The sequence below is a fragment of the Doryrhamphus excisus genome, linkage group LG16, assembly GCF_037039965.1.
Source record: "Doryrhamphus excisus strain RoL-2023G ecotype Guam linkage group LG16, RoL_Dexc_Guam_v1.1, whole genome shotgun sequence".
Lineage (NCBI taxonomy): Eukaryota > Metazoa > Chordata > Actinopteri > Syngnathiformes > Syngnathidae > Doryrhamphus > Doryrhamphus excisus.
In genome coordinates this window covers 5,582,148-5,608,983 of record NC_136372.1, presented here as the reverse complement: position 1 = coordinate 5,608,983, position 26,836 = coordinate 5,582,148, and the positions used below count along the sequence as shown (strand labels likewise).

Genomic DNA, 26,836 nt, shown 5'->3' with positions numbered 1-26,836 from the left:
TTGAGGCCTGTGCTATTGATAACAGGTCATAATTAAAGACGGTTTCAGTTAGCTAGTGTTTAAAGAAAAAGGGCAATAAAATAACCACTAATTTTGCTTCCTCCCTAAGCCTTGTAAACACCAAATGCTTCTTAAACCGGCTCATATTGGAACATTGTTTATTGAGGTCCTTACTCCATTCATTCATTTTCTACTGCTTTTCCTCACGAGGGTTGTGGAGGGTGCTGGAGCCTATCCCAGCTGTCTTTGGGTGAGAGGCGGGGTACACCCTGGACTGGTGGCCAGCCAATCACAGGGCACATATAGACAAACAACCATTCACACTCACATTCATACCTATGGACAATTTGGAGTCGCTAATAAACCTAGCATGTTTTTGGAATGTGGGAGGAAACCGGAGAAAACCCACGCATGCACGGGGAGAACATGCAAACTCCACACAGAGATGGCCGATGGTGGAATTGAACCCTGGTCTCCTATCTGTGAGATCTGCGCGCTAACCACTCGACCGCCGTGCAGCCCCATCCATAATTATACTCCACATATTTATATGCTATATGTGTTGTGTAGCTATACAGTTACAGTAGTATTTACAACTTTTGATGAAAACTGTTATATACTGTAATATCAGGTGTGTAGGTTGTTATAAAGAGCATACATGTGCTGGTGTAGCTCACAGACTATGATTGATAGATTAAAAACCACATATTTGCATTTGTATACACGGTAATAAGTTGAAATTGTTTGCTAGTTTTAAAATAGACAAAACACTGGGCATTGTCTGAGGTCCTAAATTCATTCTATAATTTTACTCTACATATCGACAAACTCCAGATTTTTAATGCGGTCATACAAAAGTACAAGAGGTAAAATTCACAAGCTGTATGCAAAAAAAAAAGTTACTGTTTTATTTATTCATGAATTGACATCAAATTGACTAATGACTATCATGTTAATGACGTCAGTGGCTAGTCATGTGTAACGACTGCCTGCCACGAGGGTCCTTTCACCTGATAATTCACAATTTGGTGCTCGCGTCACAAAAGAAAAACAAAACCAAATATGACATGAATATGTATTTGTCTGGTAACTGTTGTGACAATATGTTAGTCGTGAGGGGGAGTGTGGTGGTTTGCCACCCGCTAGCAAGCCGTGCTGTAGCTTGAGTTGCTTGAGCTCGCCCACAGTACAGCCCACATCGTCGCGCGACAGCAACAACAATGGCAAAGCGTTAGTGTGTGGCGCTAGGAGCTCTCTCTCTCTCGCTCTCTCGTATGCGGCCGCTACGTGTCCCCCTTTTCCTCCACTTTTAACTCGACTCGTTTTTTTTTTTTATTTTTTACGTCAAATTATTACAATCTACATCTTTTATCCTTCCACAATGTTCGAAGCGAACAGACCGTGTGTCCCCGTTGCTTGGCCGCTGGGTTGCAGCTACTAACCTAGCTGCCGTTTCACTCGGTGGTTAGCTAACATTTTTTTAGCTAACATTTTCCCCAAGCTCCGTCGTTTGTTTGTTTTTTATGTATGTAAAAAAACAAACAAAAAACGAGCGGATGTTTAAGGAGTGATCTGTTTTATGACAACCGTTGTCAAATAGCTGCTATTCGATACGAAGTGTTTGTATGTTTGTCGTGGAAACTAGTTTGCTGGCTAGCTAACAGGCTAGCTATTTGTGTGTATCCGCGTCAAGAAGGGAAAACGCTACCAGAGTTTCCTTTTTGGAGAAAGTAATGGATGACCAGACCAGGATGTTGACGGGTCTCACCGGACTTGGTGGACTACAGCCAGGCGACGTCGGAGACCCGGACTCGGTTCGGAAGCAGTCCCTGGGCCAGCCTCAGCAAGACATAGGGGATATCCTCCAGCAAATAATGGCCATCACCGATGAGAGCCTGGACGAAGCACAGGCCAGGTAAGAAGAGGCGAAGAGCCATTTTCCATCGAGCTGTGGTGGATCTTATACTTCACATCTATTATTCTATTATTGTCTCCATTCCTAATTTTCTTACAACTTTTGCAATCCATTATCACATAACCTAAGCAATTTAAAATCAACAACAACGCCAAAAAGCAGTACGGTTCTTTGTTATGTGCTCGGCTGCCTTTTGGGTACATGCACTTCATTTATCATCACAACAAAACGGTAATTTTTTTTTCTTTATTGGGAAAGTTTCAACTTGAAAACGAGACAATGGTTGCTGCACTGCTAATTATCTCCAAACCACTTGGCTGCCACTTAAACTGCACTTGCATGGATCATATAACTGCCTCACTAGATTGCAACAGTAACATTTTAGCACCGTTTATTATCATATTATTATTAAAATAACATGCATTTTTCACATGTTGCAAAATTACTCTTGTCCCCCACCACCCGAAAAAAAGGTTCTGCAAAAGTTATGTTCCAAAAGCTGCACCACATCGCTGTTTGTGCCTAATGAGATTTGTCTAATTGCACCCAAATGTGTCTGAAAGGCGTTCTGCATCAAATGATAGTCGATGTCATTATCCGATGATATGCAAATGAGAGGGCAAAATGAATGCAGGGATTACTCAATTGGCCCAGTGACTGTGATGACAGCAGCCATTCATTCATAAGACTCCTCACTTAATGTTTGTATCAGAGACATTCCCTCCTTTCATTATCATTATTGTTACTGTTATTGAAGGGGAATATACGCCAGCAGTGAGCAAATTTGGATGCACCCATGTGCCATGTGGCCCAGGGAGCGTAAGGTCATCTTCCAGATAAAGCCTCACGATTTCAACAATAGGACGGCGTCCACTTGCAAGACTGTGGCCACGGTGTGATGTGTCATTAGCTAGTGATTTTCCACCCAACATTTGACCACCTGGTTCTCTTAATTAATTCACTCCCCTTTCACTCCCTCCCTCCCTGGTGTTCATCCTTTTCATTGTGTGCTGGGTGCAATCAATTCTCCTATAATGTGTACGCGAGTGCAGCTGTCCGCAAATCGAGTTTCTATTAATGAGGTGGTGTTGAAGGGGGAGGGATGATGCTATATGGCCAAACACGTTGGTATTTTCTTATGTGCAAGTTTGTTGAGAATGATATCAGACCTTTTCATTTTTTTCCCAGCATGGGAGTACTGTGGTTTTAAAGAGGGCAATTACAGTAGTGTATGTAACAGGCTAAACAGGTTACAAATATATGTAACTAAAGGTGTGTCGGCGACAGACGTACACTTCATAAAAGTAGTGCTCGAAACTCATTTGAATGCCCTCTCGTGTGCCTCTTCATAAAAACTTTCTGACATCACTAATGTGCAAACTATTTAACCAATACAGGTAATTCTATTCCATTGATTAGGTATTCATCTATCGAACCACAAGTGTGTGGGGGGGGGTCATTGTATAATTAGCATAATTGGCCTTGATGCATTTGTGCATGTCATTTTTATGGACGCTCAGACAAAAATACTAAAAAAAAAGTAAACAAGAAAGGCAAATATATTTATGAATGCAAGAAAAACTTTAATTTGTTGCTTATTTTTGTGTTTTTTTTATGTCACAAGCCCGTGAGTGTGTTCAGATTGAGAAGAGCGATAAGTACTTTTCATGTCTCTAAAATTCTTCAGTAAGACAGTTCCATTATAATGTGTTTATGAGGAAGGGTAAACAGATAGCTGCAAATCTAATAGTAGTGTAGTCGTATTGTAGTATACTAGTAGTATTGAGTCGTGGACTGCTGTCGAGCAACTACACAGGATAGCCTGTACAGAAAACTTTCTAGAACTTCCACTTTGTGTAATATTTACATGGATTTCCTGCTTCCCACCCAAACGGTCTGTCTCTAGGCACGCCCACTCCACTGTGATTGGTCACACTCCCAAACGCTCCCGAGGACTTCCAGATTTACATATAAGCCTGCCTTTACATATAAGGCAGTCCGGATCACATTGACATCAGTAGAGCATTAAGAGCCAACCAAAACTTCTTTCAGGGCTCACTTCCAAATGCAAACCTCATTATCTGCCACTTTGGCATTGCTTTTCCATGAGGATACAACATTCTAACAACATTATAGGTCAGAAAAGTGGAAAAGCATAACAAGTCCCCTTTTAAAATGATTTTCAATTGTTTTCAAAGTGTGAGGCTGGTCAGAAAACCTCATTGGAGATGCGGCAAATAAAGAAAAGGCTATTTTCTGATGCTTCCAACTTAATTTCAGTTGTTTTAATGACATAATGAATAGACGGTTAAGTTTATATGGTCAAGAGAGTAGAGGGCTGTGTAAATTTTTCAGGGAGTGGGGCAGGGGCCCCGAACTGTTTTTTTTTCTCTGAAGAGGGGGGCTCATTTTGCCACGCTTTTGAAAACCATGCACAAAACTTTCCGGCCTGAAAACTGTTTAAAAACTGTGCAATGTGTTTGTGTACTTTGGCAACAGCATTTTCGAGTCCGCAAAGGCAATGTTGTCAGAATGGTGGAAGGGTAAACTTTCCAAATGAGTGTAAATGCAAAAACAGGACACAGGCATGCATCTGTACACGCACTAACACATCACTCTTGTTTACTACTGCTGATTTGGCTTTTTTTTTCATCATTTTTCTTATGTTGCTATGAATAATGCAAACACTTTCAGGACAGACATTCAGGTATTTGCAAGAAGTGGATACATCTACGAAGGTACCGGTCCAAATTAGGTTGGTTCAGCCCTGTGGGGAGTCTGCTAATACAAAACAGTATGGTTGTCTTCAGCGTGATACATTACTTTGGTCCGTTACGCATCCATTTCTCAGTCATGATTGACACACAGCCGCGTGACGACACATGACCATGACACTTCTGTTGTGGGGAGGGGGTGTGTGCTGAGAATGGGGTAGCGGTCAGGGCAGTGTGCCCCTTCCTGCACACCCTGCCCTGCCCTCATCCTCTCCCCCTCAACCATCCCAACCCCTCCTGTCGCCATATGTTTAGATGCTGGCCAGAGGATTCGCCGGCGCATTGGGGTGGATCAGACGACCCCACAGAGGGAGGGAGAGCAGGGGGGGGCATGGCAGGGGGTGGCCTGCCAGTCAACTTCCAGTACAGGTCAGTACAGGACCGCATGAGCAACCTCCCTCTCCCCCTCCTGCTCATACCCTCCATTCTGATGGCCGCCCTCGCCCCCCAACTCAAATCCAGCCGTGATGCATTTAGCGCCACATGCAAAACTTCTTAAATATTCTGCCTCCAACCTTCAGGATCCCGAGGCATGTCATTTAGTCTCGTCAATGCAGTCCCTTTATTAACAATGCGATGGGCTTTCACTACTGGAATTGGTGTTGTGGTCAGGTGTTGCCAAATCATTCATTGTGGTTTTTCTCAAGAATAACTACTTTATTTCATTGTTTCATCCCATTCAGTCCACACTCATCCAAACCAGTCACGTGCTCTTGTTGTCTTTCATGTAAACACCCACTATTGGTGACCATTGACCATCAAGTTGTGTTGCCATAGTACGCTCGTGTTGGTTCTTGCACAAATCACATCACATTTAAATGACGTCTATGACTATTTCAACAGTGTTTTGGACATAATGAGATCCACAGAGGTAGCGGAATGAATCACACGCTTGGTTGATAGTCTTTAAAATGTGAACTTAATTAGTTTCTGCCCAACCTGCCTCTTTAAAAGTCAGCGCTAACTGTTGCAGTACAGTACAAAAGGTAAAAGGACAGCGTTGCATTGTTTTGTTGACATTAAATAGAACATCTATGGAGATGATTTTCATATTTGGAGCCCAACATAGATTGCGGATCCATCCTGTTGTCACTCTACTCCAATACCTCTCCTTTTCCAACTTCAACTTATAGATGGATTTAGTGCATTATGGGCATTAATTATGTGAATTATTGCATGACTCAAGCCAAGATCTTGTATGATTTATAGTCGACAACCACCACACAACATGAAAACAAGCCAAACTATTTGTAACTCATTATTACTATTTGTAACTCATGAACTCTTTGACTATTATATTCATCCAAATGATGTCACAGCTTTTTTTTTCTCCCTTTGCATTGACACGTCAAGAGATAGTTCTGCAATGACAGACAGGCATTTCCTATGGAGAATGTCTTGAAGCTGTGTTGCTCTACGCTTTGAAACACTTGCACATACAGCCGTAGCATAGAGGAAGTTTTAAGAAGAGGGAGACGTGGAACAACTTGAGATGGAGGTTCTTTTTTATTGTGTTTCCTGCACGCTTTCTCCCACACCCCCCCCCTTCTGATTCCCTCTTCTGTCTCTTGCAGGAAGCATGCCCTGAACTGTCACAGAATGAAGCCAGCCCTGTTCAGTGTTCTCTGTGAGATCAAAGAGAAGACAGGTGAGTTTCTACTTCGCTCATTTCCTTCTTTTATTCTTGCGCTCCACACAGGTTTGGAGACTTGAGAGGTAGTGTGGCGCCTTTCCTGCAATTACGGCTTCCTCGATACAAAGTTACTTCCTTCCTGGCCCCACAGAATTGATGGAATATTGATTGTATTTCTTCTGTTTTGGCCCAGTAGATTCTTATTTTCAGAGTGTACGGGTAGCTGCTATTTTAAAGAATAAAAATATCTCCTTTAGCCACTACCTCTGTCTTATTCAAATTAATAGACTGCAAAAAAAACAATTCGATGACAACAGGCAGATATGAAAAAAATCTGCAGGGGGTTATTGCTTCACAGCGGGTGTATTATCCCATCTCCACATGTTATTTTTCTGGCGCACTCATACGACGTCTACACTCACACTGCATCGTAATGCAATTATGCATTGGTAATAAATTGCTATGCATATCCATGCAGTACCCTCAGCCAAACATAGAAAGACTTGTAATGTTTGATCTCATCTGGAAATGTGATAGAATATTATGTTTTAACATAAACACTTTAGTGAAGAACTTGCTCACGCTCACACAATTATTCTAAGCAAAACCAGCTGTTTATCGCCATCTTGTTAGCTATTCCAGTCAGCTATCTGACAGATTCTAGTGCGGTTCAAAGGACGAGGCTTAGGGAGGCTGGCAGATTGATGGTTATGGTACTGCGAATGGGTGGGTTTTTGAATTCTCGCTCCCCTCTCTTATCCCCCTCCCGGCTTCTTTTCTGTGTGCATCTTCTCACTGAAATCCTCTCTTGTTCAAATACAATTTGAAAATGCTGCACCGCTGCCTGTCGTGGCTCTCTGTCAATAATGTATTATTGCTCTCCAGTGATTGGAGAAAAGTACAGGCTAGGCTTGAGCGAGTGGGGCAGGGTACACAGTTTCCCCGGCAACCGGTCCTCTTATTTACCCTAATGCCATTCACTTTGATTTTCACATTTAGTCTGCCAGTGAACTAGCGAGAGAGGGTCTGTTAGTACCGTAGAGTAAAAGAGGGAAAAAAAAGGCTGATGAACGGTGGATTTATACTGGAGGTGAATATGCTAACAGTGAGATGCAGAAATATTTGGCTTGGCTTGTTAGCTGCTGGCCATCTGCCACGCACTGCCCTCCCAACTGCACTGTTACCTGCTTTGGCATTTCTCTGCTCCTCATAAGACCCCCCCCCTCACTCCCCCGCAGGCTCCATTATGTGCTGCTAGAATGGGAATTGACTTCTCCTCAGCACTGCCTTTTGGAAGACCCAATCAGTAACCCCCTTGTATCTCCACAGATTTTTTTTTTTATGCAGTCTTTTTTATTTCCACTGACATGCACTTGTCAGCGCCTCCACATACACACACGCTCTCTTGTGCACATACAGTACAAGCACAGCAAAGGAGGATAAAAGCGATCTTTGGGTCTGCTCCTACTGATTCTGTGTTGTCCTCTCCTCCTCGCTCCCTCTGCCTCACTCCCTTTCTTGAAAGCGAAGACTTGCTTTGAACTCGGGGCTTTGATATGGTAATGTAATGGTGCTGTTGGAGGAGGGGATGGTGGGCCGTGGGGGAGGGGAGGTGAATTCCTCTGAGTGCTGCAGTTGGTTAGATTGTTTTCATTGTAAAGGAAATGTTCTGCGCAAATGCCGGTGCCCCCTTCTCCCTTACATCACCCCGCAAAGCCACCCGTTATTATTTTTTTAACCCCCAAATGAAACATGACTACCATCTGCATGAAATGTAATACTCTTTAATACTTCATTAAAAACAGACCATGCGGGAGAAAATAAGTACACGGAGAGAGACAGGAAATGATCAGAGTGAAGAGTTAGGGGCTTTGCTGCAACTCTGTTCTTGCTCTCATGGGTATTTACTGTAAAAATAGCTCATAGTGCATTGGGACAGCATATGCCAAAAAATCTCCCACAAGCCACTGCAGCGATGCTCAGAAGTTTGTACATTTCAGTTTGGGCATCTTCTAGGCATTTTCTGTTTACCTTTTAAGTCCTCCGTTTGCTTTATGCACAACAATGTGAGCCTGTCACTCACTCTGTTCTGTCACAAGCCTCCTATTACGTGCAGCAACATTCCCGCTTTATTTTTGGATGTGTTTTGCATACAATTGTTTTTCAAGAAGAATTAATCAGACTGCGTGCAATGTTGTGCCGTGGAGACAGGAAAGTATAGTATAAGTACCTGGTTTCTTGCCAAACAAGCGCACTTTTTCATTGAAACACATGCCACTTAGCTTGAGTGGCCTTGTAGTCGAATGCAGGTAATTACCTAATAGGAGGCAAGCAGTGTGCAATTTTAATCTCAGTACCCGCAGATGTGGTCAGTATCTGTTATACCCCAACAATAGCCCATTTATGCAACCTACGTATATACAATAGTGTGGTAGCTCGAATCAGTGGTGATAATATGACCCGGGAATCCTTATCTCTGTTAATACTGCCGCGACCGTGACTACCCCCGCTCACTTAGCATTAGCAATCACAGTATAGTCACAGCACGCCTTATTGCATGCATGACAATACTATTTCAGCCACCAAATGGACCTCAATTACATGCTAATTGAATTGAAAGTTGTAAAAACACAAAGCAAACTGTTAATTAACTTAAGAGTTGTTTATTCAAAGGCAGAGCCGTGATTAGAATCTTGTTTTGATGGCTTTAACTTTTGAGTTGTTGAAGCTGACCCTCGTGGGCAACCAAAACATTACAAGTGAGATAATAAGCCTTATCTTCCACTAATAATGATAACACCCCTTTTATAAATGATTGGAGAAACCCTTCGGAGGTTAATGTTGTTTGTTTGGAGGGCGTTGTTTAGCATTACCTGACGTATGTGGTATTAATTTTATTTAAGACGCATGAATCACAGGCCTCATTAAAGCCTCTTAATTATTACTAGTTTTTAAAGAGACCAATTTAGAACAGTGCCATAAAATTTTATTGTTGTGAGGAACCTATGGGCTGTCATTATTGTGTTTTTCATGAAGCCTTAAAGCAGTAGTAACCCCAGCTTCTCACTCGGACCGATACTAAGCTTTTTAATTATTTCCTGAGAGTCTACAATTTGATATTAATGCTATGCAGTGAAGCAGGCTTATCTCATTGCTTTTTGAGGCGTCTCAGTTGTGTTGCGTGGTGTCCTGTCACTCACTCTCTGCAGAAGAGAATGGAAAAAAGATGGTGTGTTGGTGGGTGGGTGTAGATGGGGGGGGGGTGGTGGTGGATGCAGGAGTGATACAAGGAGATTGATGAGGCAGTAAGAGCAGGAGTAATTACTCGATGTCCATTTCCCAAGCCAGATTGGCAGACGGCTAATATCACACAGACCCTTGGCCCTGACAGACGCACCGCCACCCTCCCACCCCCAAAACCTCAACCGCCACCCCCTCAGCATAGCACCTCAACCTTCAGCCCAGGCCTAATGGTGTGTGGGCTGTGTGAGTTTCCCATGTGGTTTTAGTCCTACAGGAACAGGACGCATGCTTACTGACAAGGGTAACTGCCTAATATGATTTTGGCCATGTTTTGGTTGGTTATGTCACTCAGTTTTTACTCGTCTAAGAACAACATGAGCCCCTTAAAACTTATCAGTGCCATTTTTATAACGTGTTTACTCAACTCAGTTGAAAATGTCTTCATTTTAGAGTGTCTGTATTGATTTCTATTATAAAAGGTGACTTATCACAGACATGACTGACAAGGAGCAATGAATGGCATTACAGTCATTCTATGACTTGTGTTTGTGTCATTGAAGAGACAGTCGGCAGCGGTACATGGCGCCAACATTTGAATATACTGTAAGCGTATATCCCGCCTCCTGCTGTGAGATACATGAGCTACACTGACGAAAAACACACACGCACAAGTCATGTTTGTTGTCAGCTAATACGTTCAATGACAAGTACACAATGACTGCTGTTGGTTGCTTCTCTGCGACTACTTTTGTGTATACACATATACGAGACAGCAGTGAGTAACAGCCATGAACGGCACTCAATTTATTGGGGCTGAATGAAAAGTTACCTATTTTTTTGCTATTGAAAAATATGAATAGATGGGTTCATGCAAACCAGTCTTTAAAAACATATGATAGCCAATGGTGGTGCTCGAATAGATTTGGTTTCAAATTATATCATTTGGAGCAAGTTGCATTCCCCCTAACACCCACATATGCAATGATCAAACAATGTACAGTATATTATATGCGATTTTTACACGGTTCCTTTTATGGGAACATTTCAAACGCACTTCCCTTTAAAATAGAATTATTTCCAAATGAATTACTTATTGATCATTGCTAATTTTCATTGGGGTTACAAGTGACGCTATATAAGGTGGCCCCACACAGATTTATCTGCGCATTTTGCCCATTTGCAGCCAATGGCGGGTTATAGACTGGAAGCGCTAACTTGTACTTCATTACTTGGCAGTGCTTTTTATTTTCAACCCCATTACGTTTAAACGACTTTGCTTTTGGAAATCTGAAACCCATATCCTGTCACATTACTGCGATGTCATCATCTTTAAGTTGGGTCCTTCGCTTGTTTTTTTTTATTTTAAGAGAAGGAAATATTATGTGACCTGTCAGTATTGGGCCAGCATCACACGCCCGGTGACCTCTGACCTCTTGATCATCTCATCTGGTCTCATTCTCAGCATGTTCTGTGCCTCTCACAGTGTTTTCTTCTAAAGGAAAGGTCTCTTTTTAATCAAAGACATGTAAATATGGTCTCAACTGGATTGCAAGTAGGTTTGGTGGCAGAGGGGTGGGAGAATGTCGCATCTCAGCTCTTAATCCTGACTAATTAAGGATTAATTATAATTGATGGGAGCCTTCCTCCCCTCTGCAATTGTTCACGACACTATCCCAGTTGGTTTATTTCTCTCTTTTACACTGCCTCATAAATGTAAGGGTTGGCAATGGTGTAGCGGTTATAGTAGCCACTGCAAAACACACACAGTTTACCCTGTCGAAAATGACTGTGATTTTGACCACCATTAGTCTCCTTGTATTTCACACTGGTTGAGATGCAAAAATTCTGCAATGTGACAGTCCTTCATTTTTCAAGGGGTGGTTTTAGGTTGAGGCTGTCACAGATTTTTGCTCAAAAAGTGTTTCTTTATACAGAAAATACATCTCATTCACTATAAGTCTGTGAATATATAAATACGTCATAGTACATGGTTGTCTTTATGCTTCACAAGTAATATTTTTTTTCGCACTCTATCGTCCTTCAACGCACCACGTTTGTTAGGCAATTCTTCAGCATTGTGAATTATCATTTATTAGTAGAGACAATCTATACATTTTATATTTGGGTGTGACAGGAAATATATATATCAAGCTATTGCTTTTAGGCATGTCCGATATTATTCGACTATCGATAATATCAATATGGCCTTGATGTGTCAAACTGTGAAAACACCTCTATCTGATTTTTTTCCCCTTTCAAACTTATGGATTGGACCTTCAGGACAAGATAAAATATATGTAGGATATACAAAATGTCATGTTACACATACCAGTATCAGTAGATTTCAGAGTTGGACAATATTGGCAGAAAAAGCCAATATGGGACATCCCTGTGATGGATTATCGATACACATTATCGAGAAATGTCCTCCACCGTTCCTCATCAGTGAGTCGCCATTTTACATGTTTTCTGATAGGAGGGCCTATCAAAAGCGGTAGGAAATTGGGCAGAAGAAGAAAAAACAAACATGATGGCGGACCTGGCCTCTGGAAAGTACAGATGGGCTAGCATACTTGAAATAAAAAATGTGAACTAATGCAAAAATGCATAAATACGACACACGGCATCACGGCAAAGCCACCTTATTCGTCACCACGCTCATGAAGAGAGCGCTTATTGAAAATGATATTTTTTATTCAAATGCTAAATGATGCGTTAAGCTGGAGTATGCTGCTGTATATCCCAGCTAAATCATAATCATTGAAACAGTCACTTTTATAGTAATTGTTCATCTGAAATCAGAGGACAATGTCAATGTCAAGCTAGCAGGTGGGTTTGATGGAGGGGGGGCATCTTCATGTCAAAAATGGCTATTTTATTATAAAATTATCGCTATTTGCTAACAGGCGTGGACCGTAACTCCCATAAAAACTGGGGATCTACTGTATCCCTCTTTCCCAATGTGTTCAGATTAATGACATAATACTATACAAAGCTATATTCTGTCTCGTCTGTGGTTTGTTTTCTTTGATTTGGCTTTGAACTTCAATAAATAGTATTTTGATCCGCGATGAATGTAATTAGCCCGGTGGTTTTATTCCTCAAAGGTATATCAACCTGTGCAGGCCAAACATGTCCCCTCAGCTCTGTGACACCATCTGACTGTGTCATAATGCTTGTTCACGTGTTATAAATGAGGACCCGCTCGTCTGATCTATCGCTTAATTGCAGCATCATTTGCATAACAGTGCAAATTAACGACCTCTCAAATGAGCGTTCATTTTTCACAAAGTCTTTAGGAGCTCCTTAAGAGTCTGTGCTAATGAGCGCAGGAGGCAGCTGGCCTGATGAGAGTTGACTCGGATGGGGGGGGGGGGGGGTTCTGAGGCGTGCCATTGCCTCTTTTGCTTTTTAGGTGCTCTTCCTTGTTCTCCTCTTGTGACATTTCAGCTTTTTTTAACTCGCTCTGTGCGCACAAGTAAACAGGACTTTTGGTGTTGTACTCAATATTAAGTCTTAAGCTTCCCAGTCCTAGCTAGTTTCTTTTGGTGGTGGACTCTAGGGATGTGCATATTAATTGATCGTTAAGATTTTGCTTAATTATGGGGAATTAATTGTAATTGGATCTTGAAGTAATTGAATGCAGCACTTGGCTGCAAGCAGCAGAGGTACTGCTCATTCAGTCCGGATTTGCTCTCTACAGACAGGGTGAACATTAAAGTAGATGTAATTCAAGTATTTTATAAAATATAATTAGGAATAATTTACCGCAATTTAATACAGAAGTTATTTGTGCGATTTGAGAATAGAGTTTGAAAAATACATTTGACTTTACAATTCTGGCTTCAATAAAACAAATTTACATATTGCATGTTTGTCCCAAGAGCAGACGGCATGACGGCAGACAGAAGCACAGCAGAGTAAGTCTTGTTTTTTTTTTTTAACTTCATTCTGACCTGAACGCATCAATAGCAGTACAATTCCAACACTGTATGCTGTATGTCGCTCCCAACTCACACACGTCTCCAGTCCATTCATCCTGGGAACGACACTTCCTCATTGCAAGAACGCGACATGCATTCAGGGGCACTCCAAACATCACAAAAACGACTTTATAATGTTTGCATGTAAATAAACAGGAAGATAAAGAAGAACATGAAGTGGATATTATCATCACTTGCTTCGTAATTCATTCGGCTGTACAATTTGCTACATTTAAGTATGCTGGAAAATCCACTGAAAGTTCATTTACCTTAAATTACGTGATGTCTCTGAACACAACCCTTCGCATATTCTGCTACTATTCAAGAGACAAGTGTTAAGACAAATACATTTTTATACTTGTGTGGTATCTTTTAGCCTGATTGACATATTCGGTTCATTTGTAGCTGTTAATACATACATATATATCATCCTGTCTTGTCATTTATCTTTCTGTTAATTAGATACAATAAAAATTGACATATTTCAGACATAGTTGCTCATGGTGATTAATCATGATTCATTAATTTAAAAGCTGATTAATCTGATTAAAATCTTAAATCATTTGACAGTCCGAGTTTGTATATATAGAATCTATCCCCGTACTACCCTGTGCTAAGACAGTTATTTATTTGAGTGACTAGTAATTACACTAATTAAGTGGAATGCCTCATCTATGGGGCACATTATACTCTATAGTGTACATGATAGCAAATTTTGTTGTCCTTTCGATTTGTTACATATATTTTACTAATTTATTCTACCTTCACAATTTGCCTAATAACCCAAAATATGCATATTTAATAATTAAGACATAGCAGGTCCTCAACGACTTGAGCTTTGTGCAGATGAAGTGACAACACTAATTGATCTATCCCTCATTAGTGTTTTGAGCGCTCGTGTGTGTGTGTGTGTGTGTTTGTGCTCAAGTGCGACGGTGTTTGTGCACGACTGTTCCAAGGCGGGGGTGAAGGAGGAAGTACGCGTCGTCATCTCTCTGGCGTCCAATTCGCTTCCCTTTTTTTTTTTTTTAGTTAATTAAGTGCTGATTAATGATGTGCAGGGGCTGAAGTGTAGCCCAAGGTATGAGTTGTCCAATTTTTACACCTTAATCAGACCGCAGCGTGTACACTATATATGTAAATGTGCATGCGTGTTTGTGTCAGGGGTGGGAGGGCTGCGTGCAACAGGACTCTGGTGAGCTCCCCAAACAGATGCTGATTAGTGTGAGCTGCTTAAAGTAGCAATGAACATATGGATTGTGCTCATCAAGTTGACTGTACTTCACGGAAATAAAAAATCACCTTATTTCATAAACAAACAGTACTTTATGTTGACAATGTATTTTATGTATTTAGAAACACCTCATATTGCTGTGTTTTAGTCCAGAAGCCATTGTTTTAGCCTGCACTTGTACTGAGAGGAGAAATATGATCTCAGGAAAGAAGTAAATTTGAAACACTTATATGCTCGGACTAAAAAGCCATAGCATTTCAGTATGTGGAATCAAACTATGGAATGGATTGAGTAAGACCCTCAAACAATGCACAACGATGAGCCAATTCAAGAAACAATACAAGCAGTAGATGTTTGCTAAATACAAGGATGAAGAGTCTTGAACCAGTCATGATGTGCTATACATATCACTATATTGACACTTACTATGGTACCCATTGTGTCATTGTATGGTAATATCACCTTGTACTTCGGTATGAGATGCATTATTAAAAAAACAAACAAACCTTAAACTGTATTATGGAAAGCAGGAAGTGAACAAATGTAACAGTTACTGATTGTAAAAGTACCAGATGGAGGGGTAGGATTTAATAAGCTTTGCTTCTTCCTACTCCTTTTGGACATGTGGAACTGTGAACTGATTATGTGATGCATTCAATTGTAATCTGATGCATGTTCAAATCATTACCATTACCATACTAGCACAGGAAGGAACCTGTATGTAACTAGCATGTATATTGCATTAAAGTTGCTGTCTTGGTTAGGCACAGCATGGAGGCACTAACTTGTGGGCCGAAAATGGCCCTTGGACCCCACTTTGGACATCAAAACGGATTTAGATTTTATAACGCATTTCACAAATGTGCAAAAGTGCCTTTTCATTGCTTGTGAATGTCATTCTTCACCCTGAGGGGAAAACTAAAACATTAAACTTTGTTTTTACACATCTTGTTAAAATTCTAGGTCATTTGAGCGAGAAGTGGCAATATTTTTTTCCTGGGTAAGGTAAACCTTCACCATTATTGCACTATATCATTACTACGGAGATCTTTTTTTCATATAGTCTAGTGTGTCCCAATTCTCTTTATCTGTGTGAAGAAAGGCTAACTGATGCATTCTCCCTTTCTGGCACGTCTACTCAGGATTCTTTATATTTTCTGTAACCGTTCGGTGTCTCTCCCTCGCTTTGCACACACACACAAACATACACATCTTCTCCTGTGACTCCTTTTTTGCAATTCTCCTTGGTTCTCCTTCCACCCTCCTCTCTCTCTCTCTCTCTCTCCTCACCTTTTTTTCCCTTCTTCCTCCCCTTCCCCTATCCTTCTCTCCCGCTCCCTTGCTCTCTCCCAGTGAAAGGCTGAGAATACCCAAGGGAGCTGATGCAATTAAAATGCTAATCCTGTCTGTCTACAGAGAGAGGGAGAGGGGGGGGGGCTGACAGCATGAGGGATTGCGGCTCACATGGAGAACTCGACTGAAATGGAGAACAGGGGGGGGGGGGGGGTGCGCTGAAAGGGAGAGGGGGGAGGGGATGTGTGTTGGGGGGGGACGGAGTGAAAAAGGGGATGCTAGCGAGGGGAAAGACAGACAAGGATAAAGCTTGTGCTGTGAGCTGAGCAATGATATACTGACTGCGTTTAAGTCTTATCTGTCCCCTCTGTGTGGACGGTTAATGTACATCACACCACAGTATTGCTTAGGCTCTTCACCCGTTACTTACAGAAGCCGCGCGTTGGCGTCTGCACAGCTTCCACACTGGCAGGACAGAAATGAGAATGATTATGTATGCAGCGAAAAGCCCAGCTGGATAGCCTGAATATTTCATAGTATGTGTTGCTCGCTCCATCTCTCGGTGCCACCACAGCCCGGCGAGGGTGGGAACATGTGCAAAGTACTGTGGGGGCCTAAGCCGGCGAATTTAAGGAGCGGTGCTTCTCATTAACGACACCATCTTACCTGCCGTGTCAGGAGACGCTTGTGCAAAACGGCTGAGTTTTTTTTTCTCTCCCCATTTTGTGGGAGATAGCATTTCCTTTTCGATCACATACATCAAGCGTGGGCCGCATAAACAAAAATGGAACCATACCGGTGGGCCACTTGAATACATTTTGTGCATGTAGGTCAGTACAGTCGTCCCTCGCCACATTACGGTTAGAATTTTGGGGGTTCACTCTATCACAGTTGTAATAAATCTGAAACGTATCAGTTAAAATAATAACGCCAGTTGTAGCTGCTACTACTAATCATATATGTTGATGTGTAGTATATCAAGACATCTAAAATAGATGGAAGTAGATTAGCTTTATGTTTACGCTCAAAGAGCTACAGTTCCCATGATGCTTAGTGTGTGGAAACAGGAAGTCAACATTTAACTCTGCTATCATGTTTTCATAGAAGTCATATGCAGCGTTTGTGTTTTGATCAGACAAATCTTAAATATCTTTGATCACATGTAGAATCACTACAGCTTCTGCTTAGACATTTAACACAGCTGCAGTTGTTGAATTCCGATGAAAAAAAAAACAGTCCCACGGTGTGAGCCAGTGACGTTGGGAACGGCGAGTGCAGGTAGGATTGCGAGGATTATAGTGTGCGTAAAGCACTTAATGTGCGCTTCCAATCCCGCCTGGCGCACCGCCAATTCCATATTATGTGTATCATCATTCACAGTAGCCATGGCGTAGCTTACAGTCTTCTGCCATGAGATAGCTTTTGTCTAAACCAGAAATATTGTCATGTATTAATCCTGTGAGATCTTGTGAAACCCCTACTGATTATATCCACTTTATTGGGTCATCCAAGTGTAATAGTGACTATAGGGGTGTTATTTCCTGTCTAGAAACCTCTAAAACTTGGGTTTAGAAGGTCGAGAACAGGGGCTTTATGAAACTAAACTATAAAAATCCTACTTCTAAGTAAACCACCAAATAAAATAAAAGGAATATTAACAACAAATAAAATATATATATATATATATTTTTGTCCGTAGTCCATAGGATACAAGTACTCTATTCCAACTCATCCCAGCAGCTGCTTTAATACCACTAGACTGTGCTTGAGTGCAATTGTGGGTAATCACAGCTTAATTGGAGTAATTAGGGGAATGTAGGGGCATTAAGCTACAGCTGGGGGCCATAATGAGGTTGGTGGGGCGGGGTGGAGGGGCAAAGAGGGGAGGGACAGTTGGCGGGTGTAGGGGGGGGGGCAAAGCGGTGAGAAGCTCTAGGAGCCACAGTTGCCCTCTGTACTGTACATCAGCTGTATTCATCTCTGAGTGGGCAGTAAAAACCAACCCCTGACCCCCTCCCTTTATGATGGATATTCAGCATGATATGCAGCACGTTAACTCGCATGTAGGAAAGCCCCAAGTCAATCCTGTTGTACAACAAGTCCAAAAGAGCACTTTTTAGTCTGCACGCTGTTGTTTTAATGTGGTTAAGTAGTGAGGGAGAGTGCCGGTGAGTGGCTGCAAGGGAGGGAAAAAAAAGTGGAGGGAAAATGATGGGCGAATCAGGGTCATTAGTTCAGGCGGCAGGGTCTGCTGCATTCCTGAGCCCTAAGATGGGGGAGCAGCAGAGCAGGAATGTGCCTTGGAAAAGAGACGAGACCTAAGCAGAGGGAAAGAGAAACAGGCAAGAAGGAACAAGAAAGAAAGAAGCGGAGGGGTTGGGGGGGGGTGGGGTTGGTTGGGAGTTGGACGCTTTGCTACAAATGGTGGAACTCACTCATTTATCAAACGAAGGTTAGGAAAAAAAAAAAAGCTCATCTGATCTGTCTGTTGCATCTGGAATGTTCCAGCAAAACTTTTCTTAACTAACCACATTTGCTGTGGAACCGCTAACCTGTTTTTCCATGTCGCTCTCTACACAATGACTCACAACAGCACTATTGTAGCGCGGCTTTGAATGAGTTGACTTTGTGCACTCTGCAACCTTTGACTGTAATCCTTAAGGGAGGACGAGCTGCTTGCAGCACACACTTTCCGACGGGATTACTCATGCAACTAAATAATATAGCCTGAATTATAAAGAAACATTTGTGTGTGTTCCTAATTAATTTGCTAGATGCCACTAAACTGCGCTAAATTGCAAATTGTGTGGTGAGTTTAATGTAATTGTCATAATTGAATAAAAAGCATTTTCACTTTGACGCATTAGCCCTCAAATGGGGCCGAGTAAACACCCACAGCAAAGAGGGAATGTTTCCGTCTTAAGTCATCGTTGCATCCATTAGTACATACCGCCTTGAGCTACTTCACATGTGTACACAGTCGAGACTTCTTCTCTTACCTGTGAAAGATTTAAAATGGAGTCAAATGTTTGAGGCGGTAAAGGGGGGAAAAAAAAAAAGATAGTTGTCTCCCACCAGAAAGTTTCCACTAAGAGAGTGTTATCTGGAGGTTTGTGTATGTGTGAAAGAGAGAGATGAGAGCAGGCCTGCGGGCTGACAGAGGTCCTGGTATAATACAGTGGTGGAGAGCAGCGACTGATAACTATACTTATGGCCACTGGGGCTCATAGTGACAGCACATGCACTCCCATTACTGGTCCCATGCCTCATGCCCTTATCTCTGGCAGCCTGCCACAGAGGGACCACACTGCCCTCTGCTGTGCATCCTGAGCAAGCTGAGGCTCATTGCGTATTCAGTGGTTGCGTCCACTCGGGGGGAGAAGAAGCTTGACTGGTTTTGACAGAGCCGCACCTCTTTTTTGAATTTAAGTTCATCCTCCAGTACTCCCGCTGAGCGCGCCGTCCTAAAACCGTGTGGTCTTTTTTTTTTTTGCGAGAACTTCACATACATCACCTGACCTAACCGCTTTCCGTTTCTGCCTTCTCCCCCCCCTCCAGTGCTGAGTATACGAGGTGTACAAGAGGAAGACCCCCCGGATCCCCAGATCATGCGGCTGGACAACATGCTGCTAGCGGAGGGCGTGTCGGGGCCGGAGAAGGGCGGCGGTTCAGCCGCGGCGGCCGCGGCTGCAGCCGCAGCAGGGGGCTCGCCCACCGACAGCAGCATCGAACACTCTGACTACAGAGCCAAGCTTGCACAAATTCGCCAGATATACCATTCAGAGCTGGAGAAGTATGAGCAGGTGTGGTCCTCATGCTACTTTAAAGTACTTAAGTTAACTTGTGTTGTTCAATCACGTGTGTGCGTGAGTTCTCTCCGGGTACTTTGGCTTCCTCTCACATTCTAAAAACATGTGACGTGCGAGTGGTTCCTTCTTCATATGTGCTTTGTGATTGGCTGGCAACCAGTCCAGGGTGTACCCCGTCTCCCAGTCAGATGGAATAGGCTCCAGCATACACCTGAAATGAATGAATGGAGGTTCCAATGAAATAAGTCAGCAATCATAACTTAAATATTGATTCATTTTCACCGCTTTTTCCTCACGAGGGTCACAGGGGGTGCTGGAGCCTATCCCAACTGTCTTTGGGCGAGAGGCGGGGTACACCCTGAACTGGTGGCCAGCCAATCACAGGGCACATATAGACAAACAACCATTCACACTCACATTCATACCTATGGACAATTTGGAGTCGCCAATTAACCTAGCATGTTTTTGGAATGTGGGAGGAAACCGGAGTACCCAGAGAAAACCCACGCATGCACAGGGAGAACATGCAAACTCCACACAGAGATGGCCGAGGGTGGAATTGAACCCTGGTCTCCTCGCTGTGAGACCTGTGTGCTAACCACTCGACCGCCGTGCCGCCCCATAACTTAAATATATGCAACTTATTGTTAAGACATGTAATTTCCACTGAGCAGCGCAGTTTTGAATAATTAAGTCTGGTTTCCACATTAGGGTATATATAGCGGCACAAACCACAAATGGAATTTTAGATACCACTAGTGTCATAACAGTGTTAAATGCATATGAAGTATGTAAACAATGCAAAGAGAGCAAAGTCACCGTAATAAGTGGAAAGCAGTGTTTATAGCCCCGCCCTTTTAGTTTCCGCTCCATTGTTATTAGATACCTGGACAGCAGAGTGGATGTATGAACCTGATGAATCGCATTTATAACAACACTTTTTAAGCCATGATGTTTCCACAAAGCGGCTGAGTTTTCACAATTAATCCTGATCTGAATTGCGTTTCCACAGTAGAGTATGTAGGCGTGATGGCAATAACTGAATTTGTTGCTGTATTTGTTACGTTTTCATCAGGGGTGCCCAAGGTCAGGTTGTTTACTGACCCGTAGCATAGCCCAACGACAGGAAGAGAATGCTTAGCACAACTTAACCAGTATTGGATTGTTTTTTTAGCATGTTTAATGTCATTCAAAAAGCCAAAGATGGCTCCTGTGTCCTCCTTTTTTTGTTGTATGCCGCCTCTGTTATACGTAATAGCATTTCATAGCCGTGCAACACCACACTGTCCATATGAAGTACACAAGAATAAGAGTTTTTTATTACATTTACCAAACTGTCTGTGGTCATAGCGCCTGACAGCCACTATACTTGGGAGGGGGGAAAAAAAACCCTATCTTTCAAGGCTTTCTGTCTTCCTTACCTCCGCAGGCGTGCAGTGAGTTCACCAACCATGTAATGAACCTGCTGAGGGAGCAGTCTCGAACACGGCCCATCTCGCCCAAGGAGATCGAGCGCATGGTGGCCATCATCCACCGCAAGTTCAGCTCCATCCAGATGCAGCTCAAGCAGAGCACCTGCGAGGCCGTCATGATCCTGCGTTCGCGCTTCCTCGATGCCAGGTCTGTATGGCTGCTTTTTGCACTGTGTGCGCGCGCACACTCGTGTGTGTGTGTGTGTGTGTGTGTGTGAAAGCTAGTCCACAATCACATTCCAATCACGTTGCCGATTATCTCCTCTCTTCATGTCAGACGTAAGAGGCGCAACTTCAACAAGCAAGCTACAGAGGTGCTCAACGAGTATTTCTACTCCCACCTATCTAACCCTTACCCTAGTGAGGAGGCAAAGGAGGAGCTGGCCAAAAAGTGTGGGATCACAGTGTCTCAGGTAAATGAAACCATTACACAGTGGTTCAATACAGTCCACTAGTTTAAAAATATATAGGCAAATTTTACATATGTTTTTGCCTAAATTGAGTATTTTCAATTATAAAAGTGGCCAAATGAGCTAAAATACATTGAATGAAAATGCATGCAAATTGTGAATGGCGTATTCTATATTGGTCACTCCATTGTTCAGTGAGACAAGCCGCAACAACAGGTGTTTATTCACAACTAAAACTGAACTTTGAACCCTTGACATCAGTTCCTGTCCTCCACACATTAGGGACACATTTGCAACAATGGGGAATGCAAATGTAAAGGTGACCATAGGGGTGTTATTTCATGTCTAAAGGGCTCTAAAAATGTTTAACTGTATTTTGAAGATTAACAGGATTCCCTATCTTACCTCTTACTAGGTAAATATTATATTTATAAAGAACGAATCCGACTTGGTGGAAATTCAGTTATTGTGGTATAGTCTATAACCAATTAACTGTGATAAACGAGGGATTAGTGTAAATCTAGAACATCTTAATGACATTATTGCATTTTTCAATTGTTTCTAATCCATCAACGTTATCGATCTGTCCCCAGGTCTCTAATTGGTTCGGCAACAAAAGAATACGTTACAAGAAGAACATTGGGAAGTTTCAGGAGGAAGCAAACCTCTACGCAGTCAAGACAGCGGTGGACGCCGCCAATGTGTCGGCACAGGCTAGCCAGGCTAACTCTCCGGCGACGCCCAACTCAGGTATCATGTGTTCCAACTCCTCTGTTATCTTACACTAACTAACCCCCCCAAAAACATATTGAATTCATTTTAGTGTTACCCCTCCCATGAAGGTGTCTGCAAACTTTTCAAGATTTCTCATAACATGGCCAAATACTGAAGTGATTTTTTTTGTATTTTGGGAGTGAGTATGTTTTACCTCAAAATGACACAAGGTGTCATTATTGTGGGAATAACAAGTGGGAATAATAAATAAAAAGTGAGCTGCTTTTTTTTTTCCTTTTTAATTTTGACAAAATTAGTCTTTATTTCTACAAATAGCCATTATCCGGAATTCTAAATAAGATTGAAATTATCCATTAGTGGCAAATGTTTCTCACAGGACTGCAGTCTATTTGTGGTGGAGGTGTCCAATTATGTTGCAAAACGTGAATAAAACATGAAAATCAAAACAAACTTTCTTCTGTTGCTACTTCTGGAATGCCACAAGATGGAGCTCCCTATAAACATCTTTAGGTCTTTACCAATATTGCATAATTACTGGCCATTTTTGTAATTTAAATTCAAATATTAAATCTAAAAAAAGTATTTTTTCAAAGCTAACAAAATGGTTTAGGGTTCTTTTTGTGTGTATTTTTAACTTGAACTACAGATAGTACAAAGAATAAATAGTGTAATAGTTGTCATCTGATTTTTGGGTGGTGGTGTTATCCACTGGGTGAATCCTCCAGGTCATTGTTTGACCCCTTTCAAATAAGCTAGAGGCACTCCCCTGATACTGAAGCCCCTTATTTGATGAGAATTTACCACCACCTCCTCCTCCTGTCAGCGCACACGGCCAGTGGTGACCTTTCACCCCTAATAACAGCACTGGGGCTCATTGGCTGTTTGGCTATACTTTCATAGCTGTATATATGTTGCCTGTGGGGTCACTGGGGTCATACGGTTTGTCTCACGCAGGCGATGCCTACCTTGGGTTGCGATTGCTGAACGGGGAGGGCATCAACATCGCCCCCTCTCTACAGCCGCAGGTATGCGCGCTGAGGGCAGTCGCGCTCGCTGACCTCAATGCTGGGATTGCTACCCTTTAGCATAGCATCCTCTTGACCCCCCTTCAGCCTCTCCTCAGACCCTGTCCTTTAGCTTTACCTTTGACCCTGACGTCCTTCCCCAGGAGCTCCATACAAAGAGCTAGCAGAGTCATGTCAAAACCTTTTAGTTGTGTGAGCGATATAGATAAGCACGTCCTGTTTGAATTGATCCCTCCACGCCCCTCCAAGCATCCCTCTATATGTTCATACATACAACCCCCCCTTCCTGTGTAGAGCAAACAGAACACAACTTGTCCCAGTGAGTCTTGTTCCATGCATCATCATGTAAGTTATTATTAAGATGAAGCACAACATTTCATGCTTGGCTGAGAGAGAGAGAGAGAGAGAGAGAGAGAGAGAGAGAGAGAGAGAGAGAGTTCTAAATACACGAACAAAGTCATAGCGCTGATGCGTACAGTACAAGATTATGGACACTCACTCCGCTATGTTGTTGTCTGGTTGTGGAGTTCTACATAATGACTTTGTGTAGTCACTGTAACGGACTAGTGTGTTTGTGTGTCATGTTGACAGGTGGATACCCTGCACCGTGCTACACACCTGACGGGCGGCTATGAGGAGCTGTCAGGTAGTGGCCTCTACACCCCTCATCGCCTGGATGTAAGTAGCAGTACTGCATAGAGACAGTATTACTGTCTAAACATGTAGTGAAGATCCCAATGATGTGGAAACCTCAAAGTTGAACCAGGGGGCTTTTTTTCCCCCCATAGGAACCTTAGTGAGGGGCTTAATGCCCGTCTCACCGAACACTGACACCTAGTGGCCACTGTGGAATACACTACTAGAGTCACAATTACAGTTGTGATGGGCAAAACCGTTCATTCAGTAAAAAGATCCGTTCATTTCGGATCTCCAACTGTGCATAGACCCGGTCTGCCGTGTCGAGTCAGTCCGTTCACTCATGGTTATTTTCGTTCCGACTCAACAGCGCAACAACATGTGATGACTACTGGTGTGTCGGTCATGAACGAATGGGTCAAAAGAACTAGTTCTTTTTTTGTGAACAGAATGAACAAGATCACAGACAGTGTTGATCAATCTCTCTGGCTCGGTCTTTCAGTCAGCTAACCCCACCCGCTCACAGAGCGAGGTGCGATGGTAGGATGAAACGCAGATAGTCCCGCCATGCAAAAGGCGGCTATGAGGAGCTGTCAGGTAGTGGCCTCTACACCCGTCATCCATCACCTGGATGTAAGTAGCAGTACTGCATAGAGACAGTATTACTGTGTAAAAATGTAGTGAAAATCCCAATGACATGGAATTGAACACGAGGGGGGGTGGGGGCTTTTTTCCCCATAGTAACCTTAGTGAGGGGCCTAATGCCCGTCTCACCGAACACTGACACCTAGTGGCCACTGGAATACACTACTACACTACCAGAGTCACAATTACAGTAGTACTGGGCAAAACTGTTCATTCAGTAAAAAGATTCGTTCATTTCGGATTTCCAACTGTGCATAGACCCGGTCAGCCGTGTCGAGTCAGTCCGTTCACTCATGTTCACGTTTGTTCCGACTCAAACAGCGCAATAACACGTGATGACTCGTGGTGTGTCGGTCATGAACGAACGGGTCAAAAGAACTAGTTCTTTTTTGTGAAATTAATGAACGAGGTCACCAACACTGTCGGTCTCGGTCTTTCAGTCAGCTAACCCCACCCACTCATAGAGCGAGGTGCGACGGTAGGATGAAACGCAGATAGTCCCGCCCTGTAAAAGGAACGGTGACGGTGGGGCGGTGACCTTGTTCATTCTCTTCACAAAAAAGAACTAGTTCTTTTGACCGGTTCGTTCATAACTGACACACCACTAAATTACAGTGATTCCTCTGCCTTGTATTTGAACTTCACTTCATTGAGTTAGATCATTTAGCCATTTGTATGCTTTAAAATGCTTAATTAAGGCCAAGAATAAGTGGAATTTGCTTAAGTTTTAGTTCAACTACAAAATAATGATGATTTATTTATTCTTGAGTAGTAATCACCTTCCACCGCTCTTTTTTTTAGGCTAACAGCTGGCAGGACACAACCAACCCCCCCTCCGTCACCTCTCCTCCCGGCGCTCCTGGCAGCGTCCACTCCGACACCTCCAACTGATCGGGTGGCTCCCTTTCCTCCCCCCGGACCCCCGCACTCTCATCGACTGCCCCCACCCCCTGCCATCCGTCACGCCATTTCCTCCGGACTCCTCCTCTCCACAGGATCATTTCATATACACACTGTGCTGGACCACAGGACAGTCTAACCCCCGTCCCCCTTCCCCCAACGACTGTGTCATGATGTCTACACATGCACGTTGACCTCACACAGTGCTCTTCACCATCACCACCCCCCACCCCCCGCCTGAGAATCGCCTGTATGTCATCAAGCCCCGGCCGGCAGTGCAGGAAGCGGACCACCTCGCTCTTACCAAAAAGTGCAACACACACACACACCGCCTGCACCTCCTCCTCCTCCGCCGCCACCACCGCCATCGTCTCGTACGTCTCCATCAGCGTCGTGTCAAGCACAAGCGTGAGCATCCTCGTCATGAGAGGGCGCTAAAGCTGTTCAAAAGGTGGAGCCGGTAGGAAGAAGGAAGGTGGATGGAACTATAACAGCCCTTTTTTTTTTGTGTCGCTAACCACTAGAGGGCGTCGCTAACTTCTTTGCTTTCCGTCTGCTAGTTTCTTTAATTGTAGCCTATTTTCTTGTTTTCCTTCTAACGCTGTTTCACCAAGAATGCACCAGCCGCCGCAACCCCCCCCCCCCCCAAAAAAAAAAAAAATCCACATGCTAAAGCATCTGGGATGGTGTCAGGAGTGAAGTGGGGAAGGGGGGGGCTTTCAACATAGCAAAAATTGTCTTCCATGCATGTTAGGACTTCTAGGCGTGTTCTTTTTTTTTTATTTCATTTAACTCTTTTCCCAGTTTTTAACTTTGTTTTTATTAAGTAAAACTTAGAAAAAAAATGTAAAAAGGGTATAATTATGACAGTCAAGACCAAAAAACAAAAAAAAGGAGAAAGTGCAGCGTGTTGTTGCTATGATGTGTGCGTATCTCCATGTGGGGGGCGTGTGCTGCTCCCCCAACACGGGAGCACACCTTCTGTTGTACCAAAACCAAAAATACCACAGTCAGTAATGATGATGATGATGATGATGATGATGATGATGCCGCCACCCTTTCTTGTGTGTCTTTGTCTCTGTACGGCGGCCTCGTGCCTCAATTATTTTGTGTTTTTTTTTAAGGGGGG

At 43.0% G+C, this 26,836-nt stretch overlaps 1 protein-coding gene across 4 annotated transcripts; it reads left to right on the top strand.

Moving 5' to 3' along the window:
* The first annotated feature begins 1,138 nt into the window (after nucleotides 1-1,138).
* pbx4 (pre-B-cell leukemia transcription factor 4) lies at nucleotides 1,139-26,836 on the top strand. 4 transcript variants are annotated; one of them, XM_058050283.2, is made up of 10 exons: nucleotides 1,139-1,915; nucleotides 4,945-5,058; nucleotides 6,264-6,337; nucleotides 19,634-19,878; nucleotides 21,314-21,504; nucleotides 21,634-21,769; nucleotides 22,360-22,516; nucleotides 23,456-23,526; nucleotides 24,118-24,204; nucleotides 25,609-26,836. In XM_058050283.2, exons 1-10 carry the CDS (start codon nucleotides 1,734-1,736, stop codon nucleotides 25,696-25,698), a joined length of 1,347 nt encoding a protein of 448 aa, XP_057906266.1. In that variant the 5' UTR covers nucleotides 1,139-1,733; the 3' UTR covers nucleotides 25,699-26,836. The 4 variants fall into 4 exon arrangements, with proteins under 4 accessions (XP_057906266.1, XP_057906267.1, XP_057906268.1 ...); XM_058050284.2 differs by lacking the exon at nucleotides 4,945-5,058 and having other exon boundaries at nucleotides 1,150-1,915; XM_058050285.2 differs by lacking the exon at nucleotides 23,456-23,526 and having other exon boundaries at nucleotides 1,151-1,915.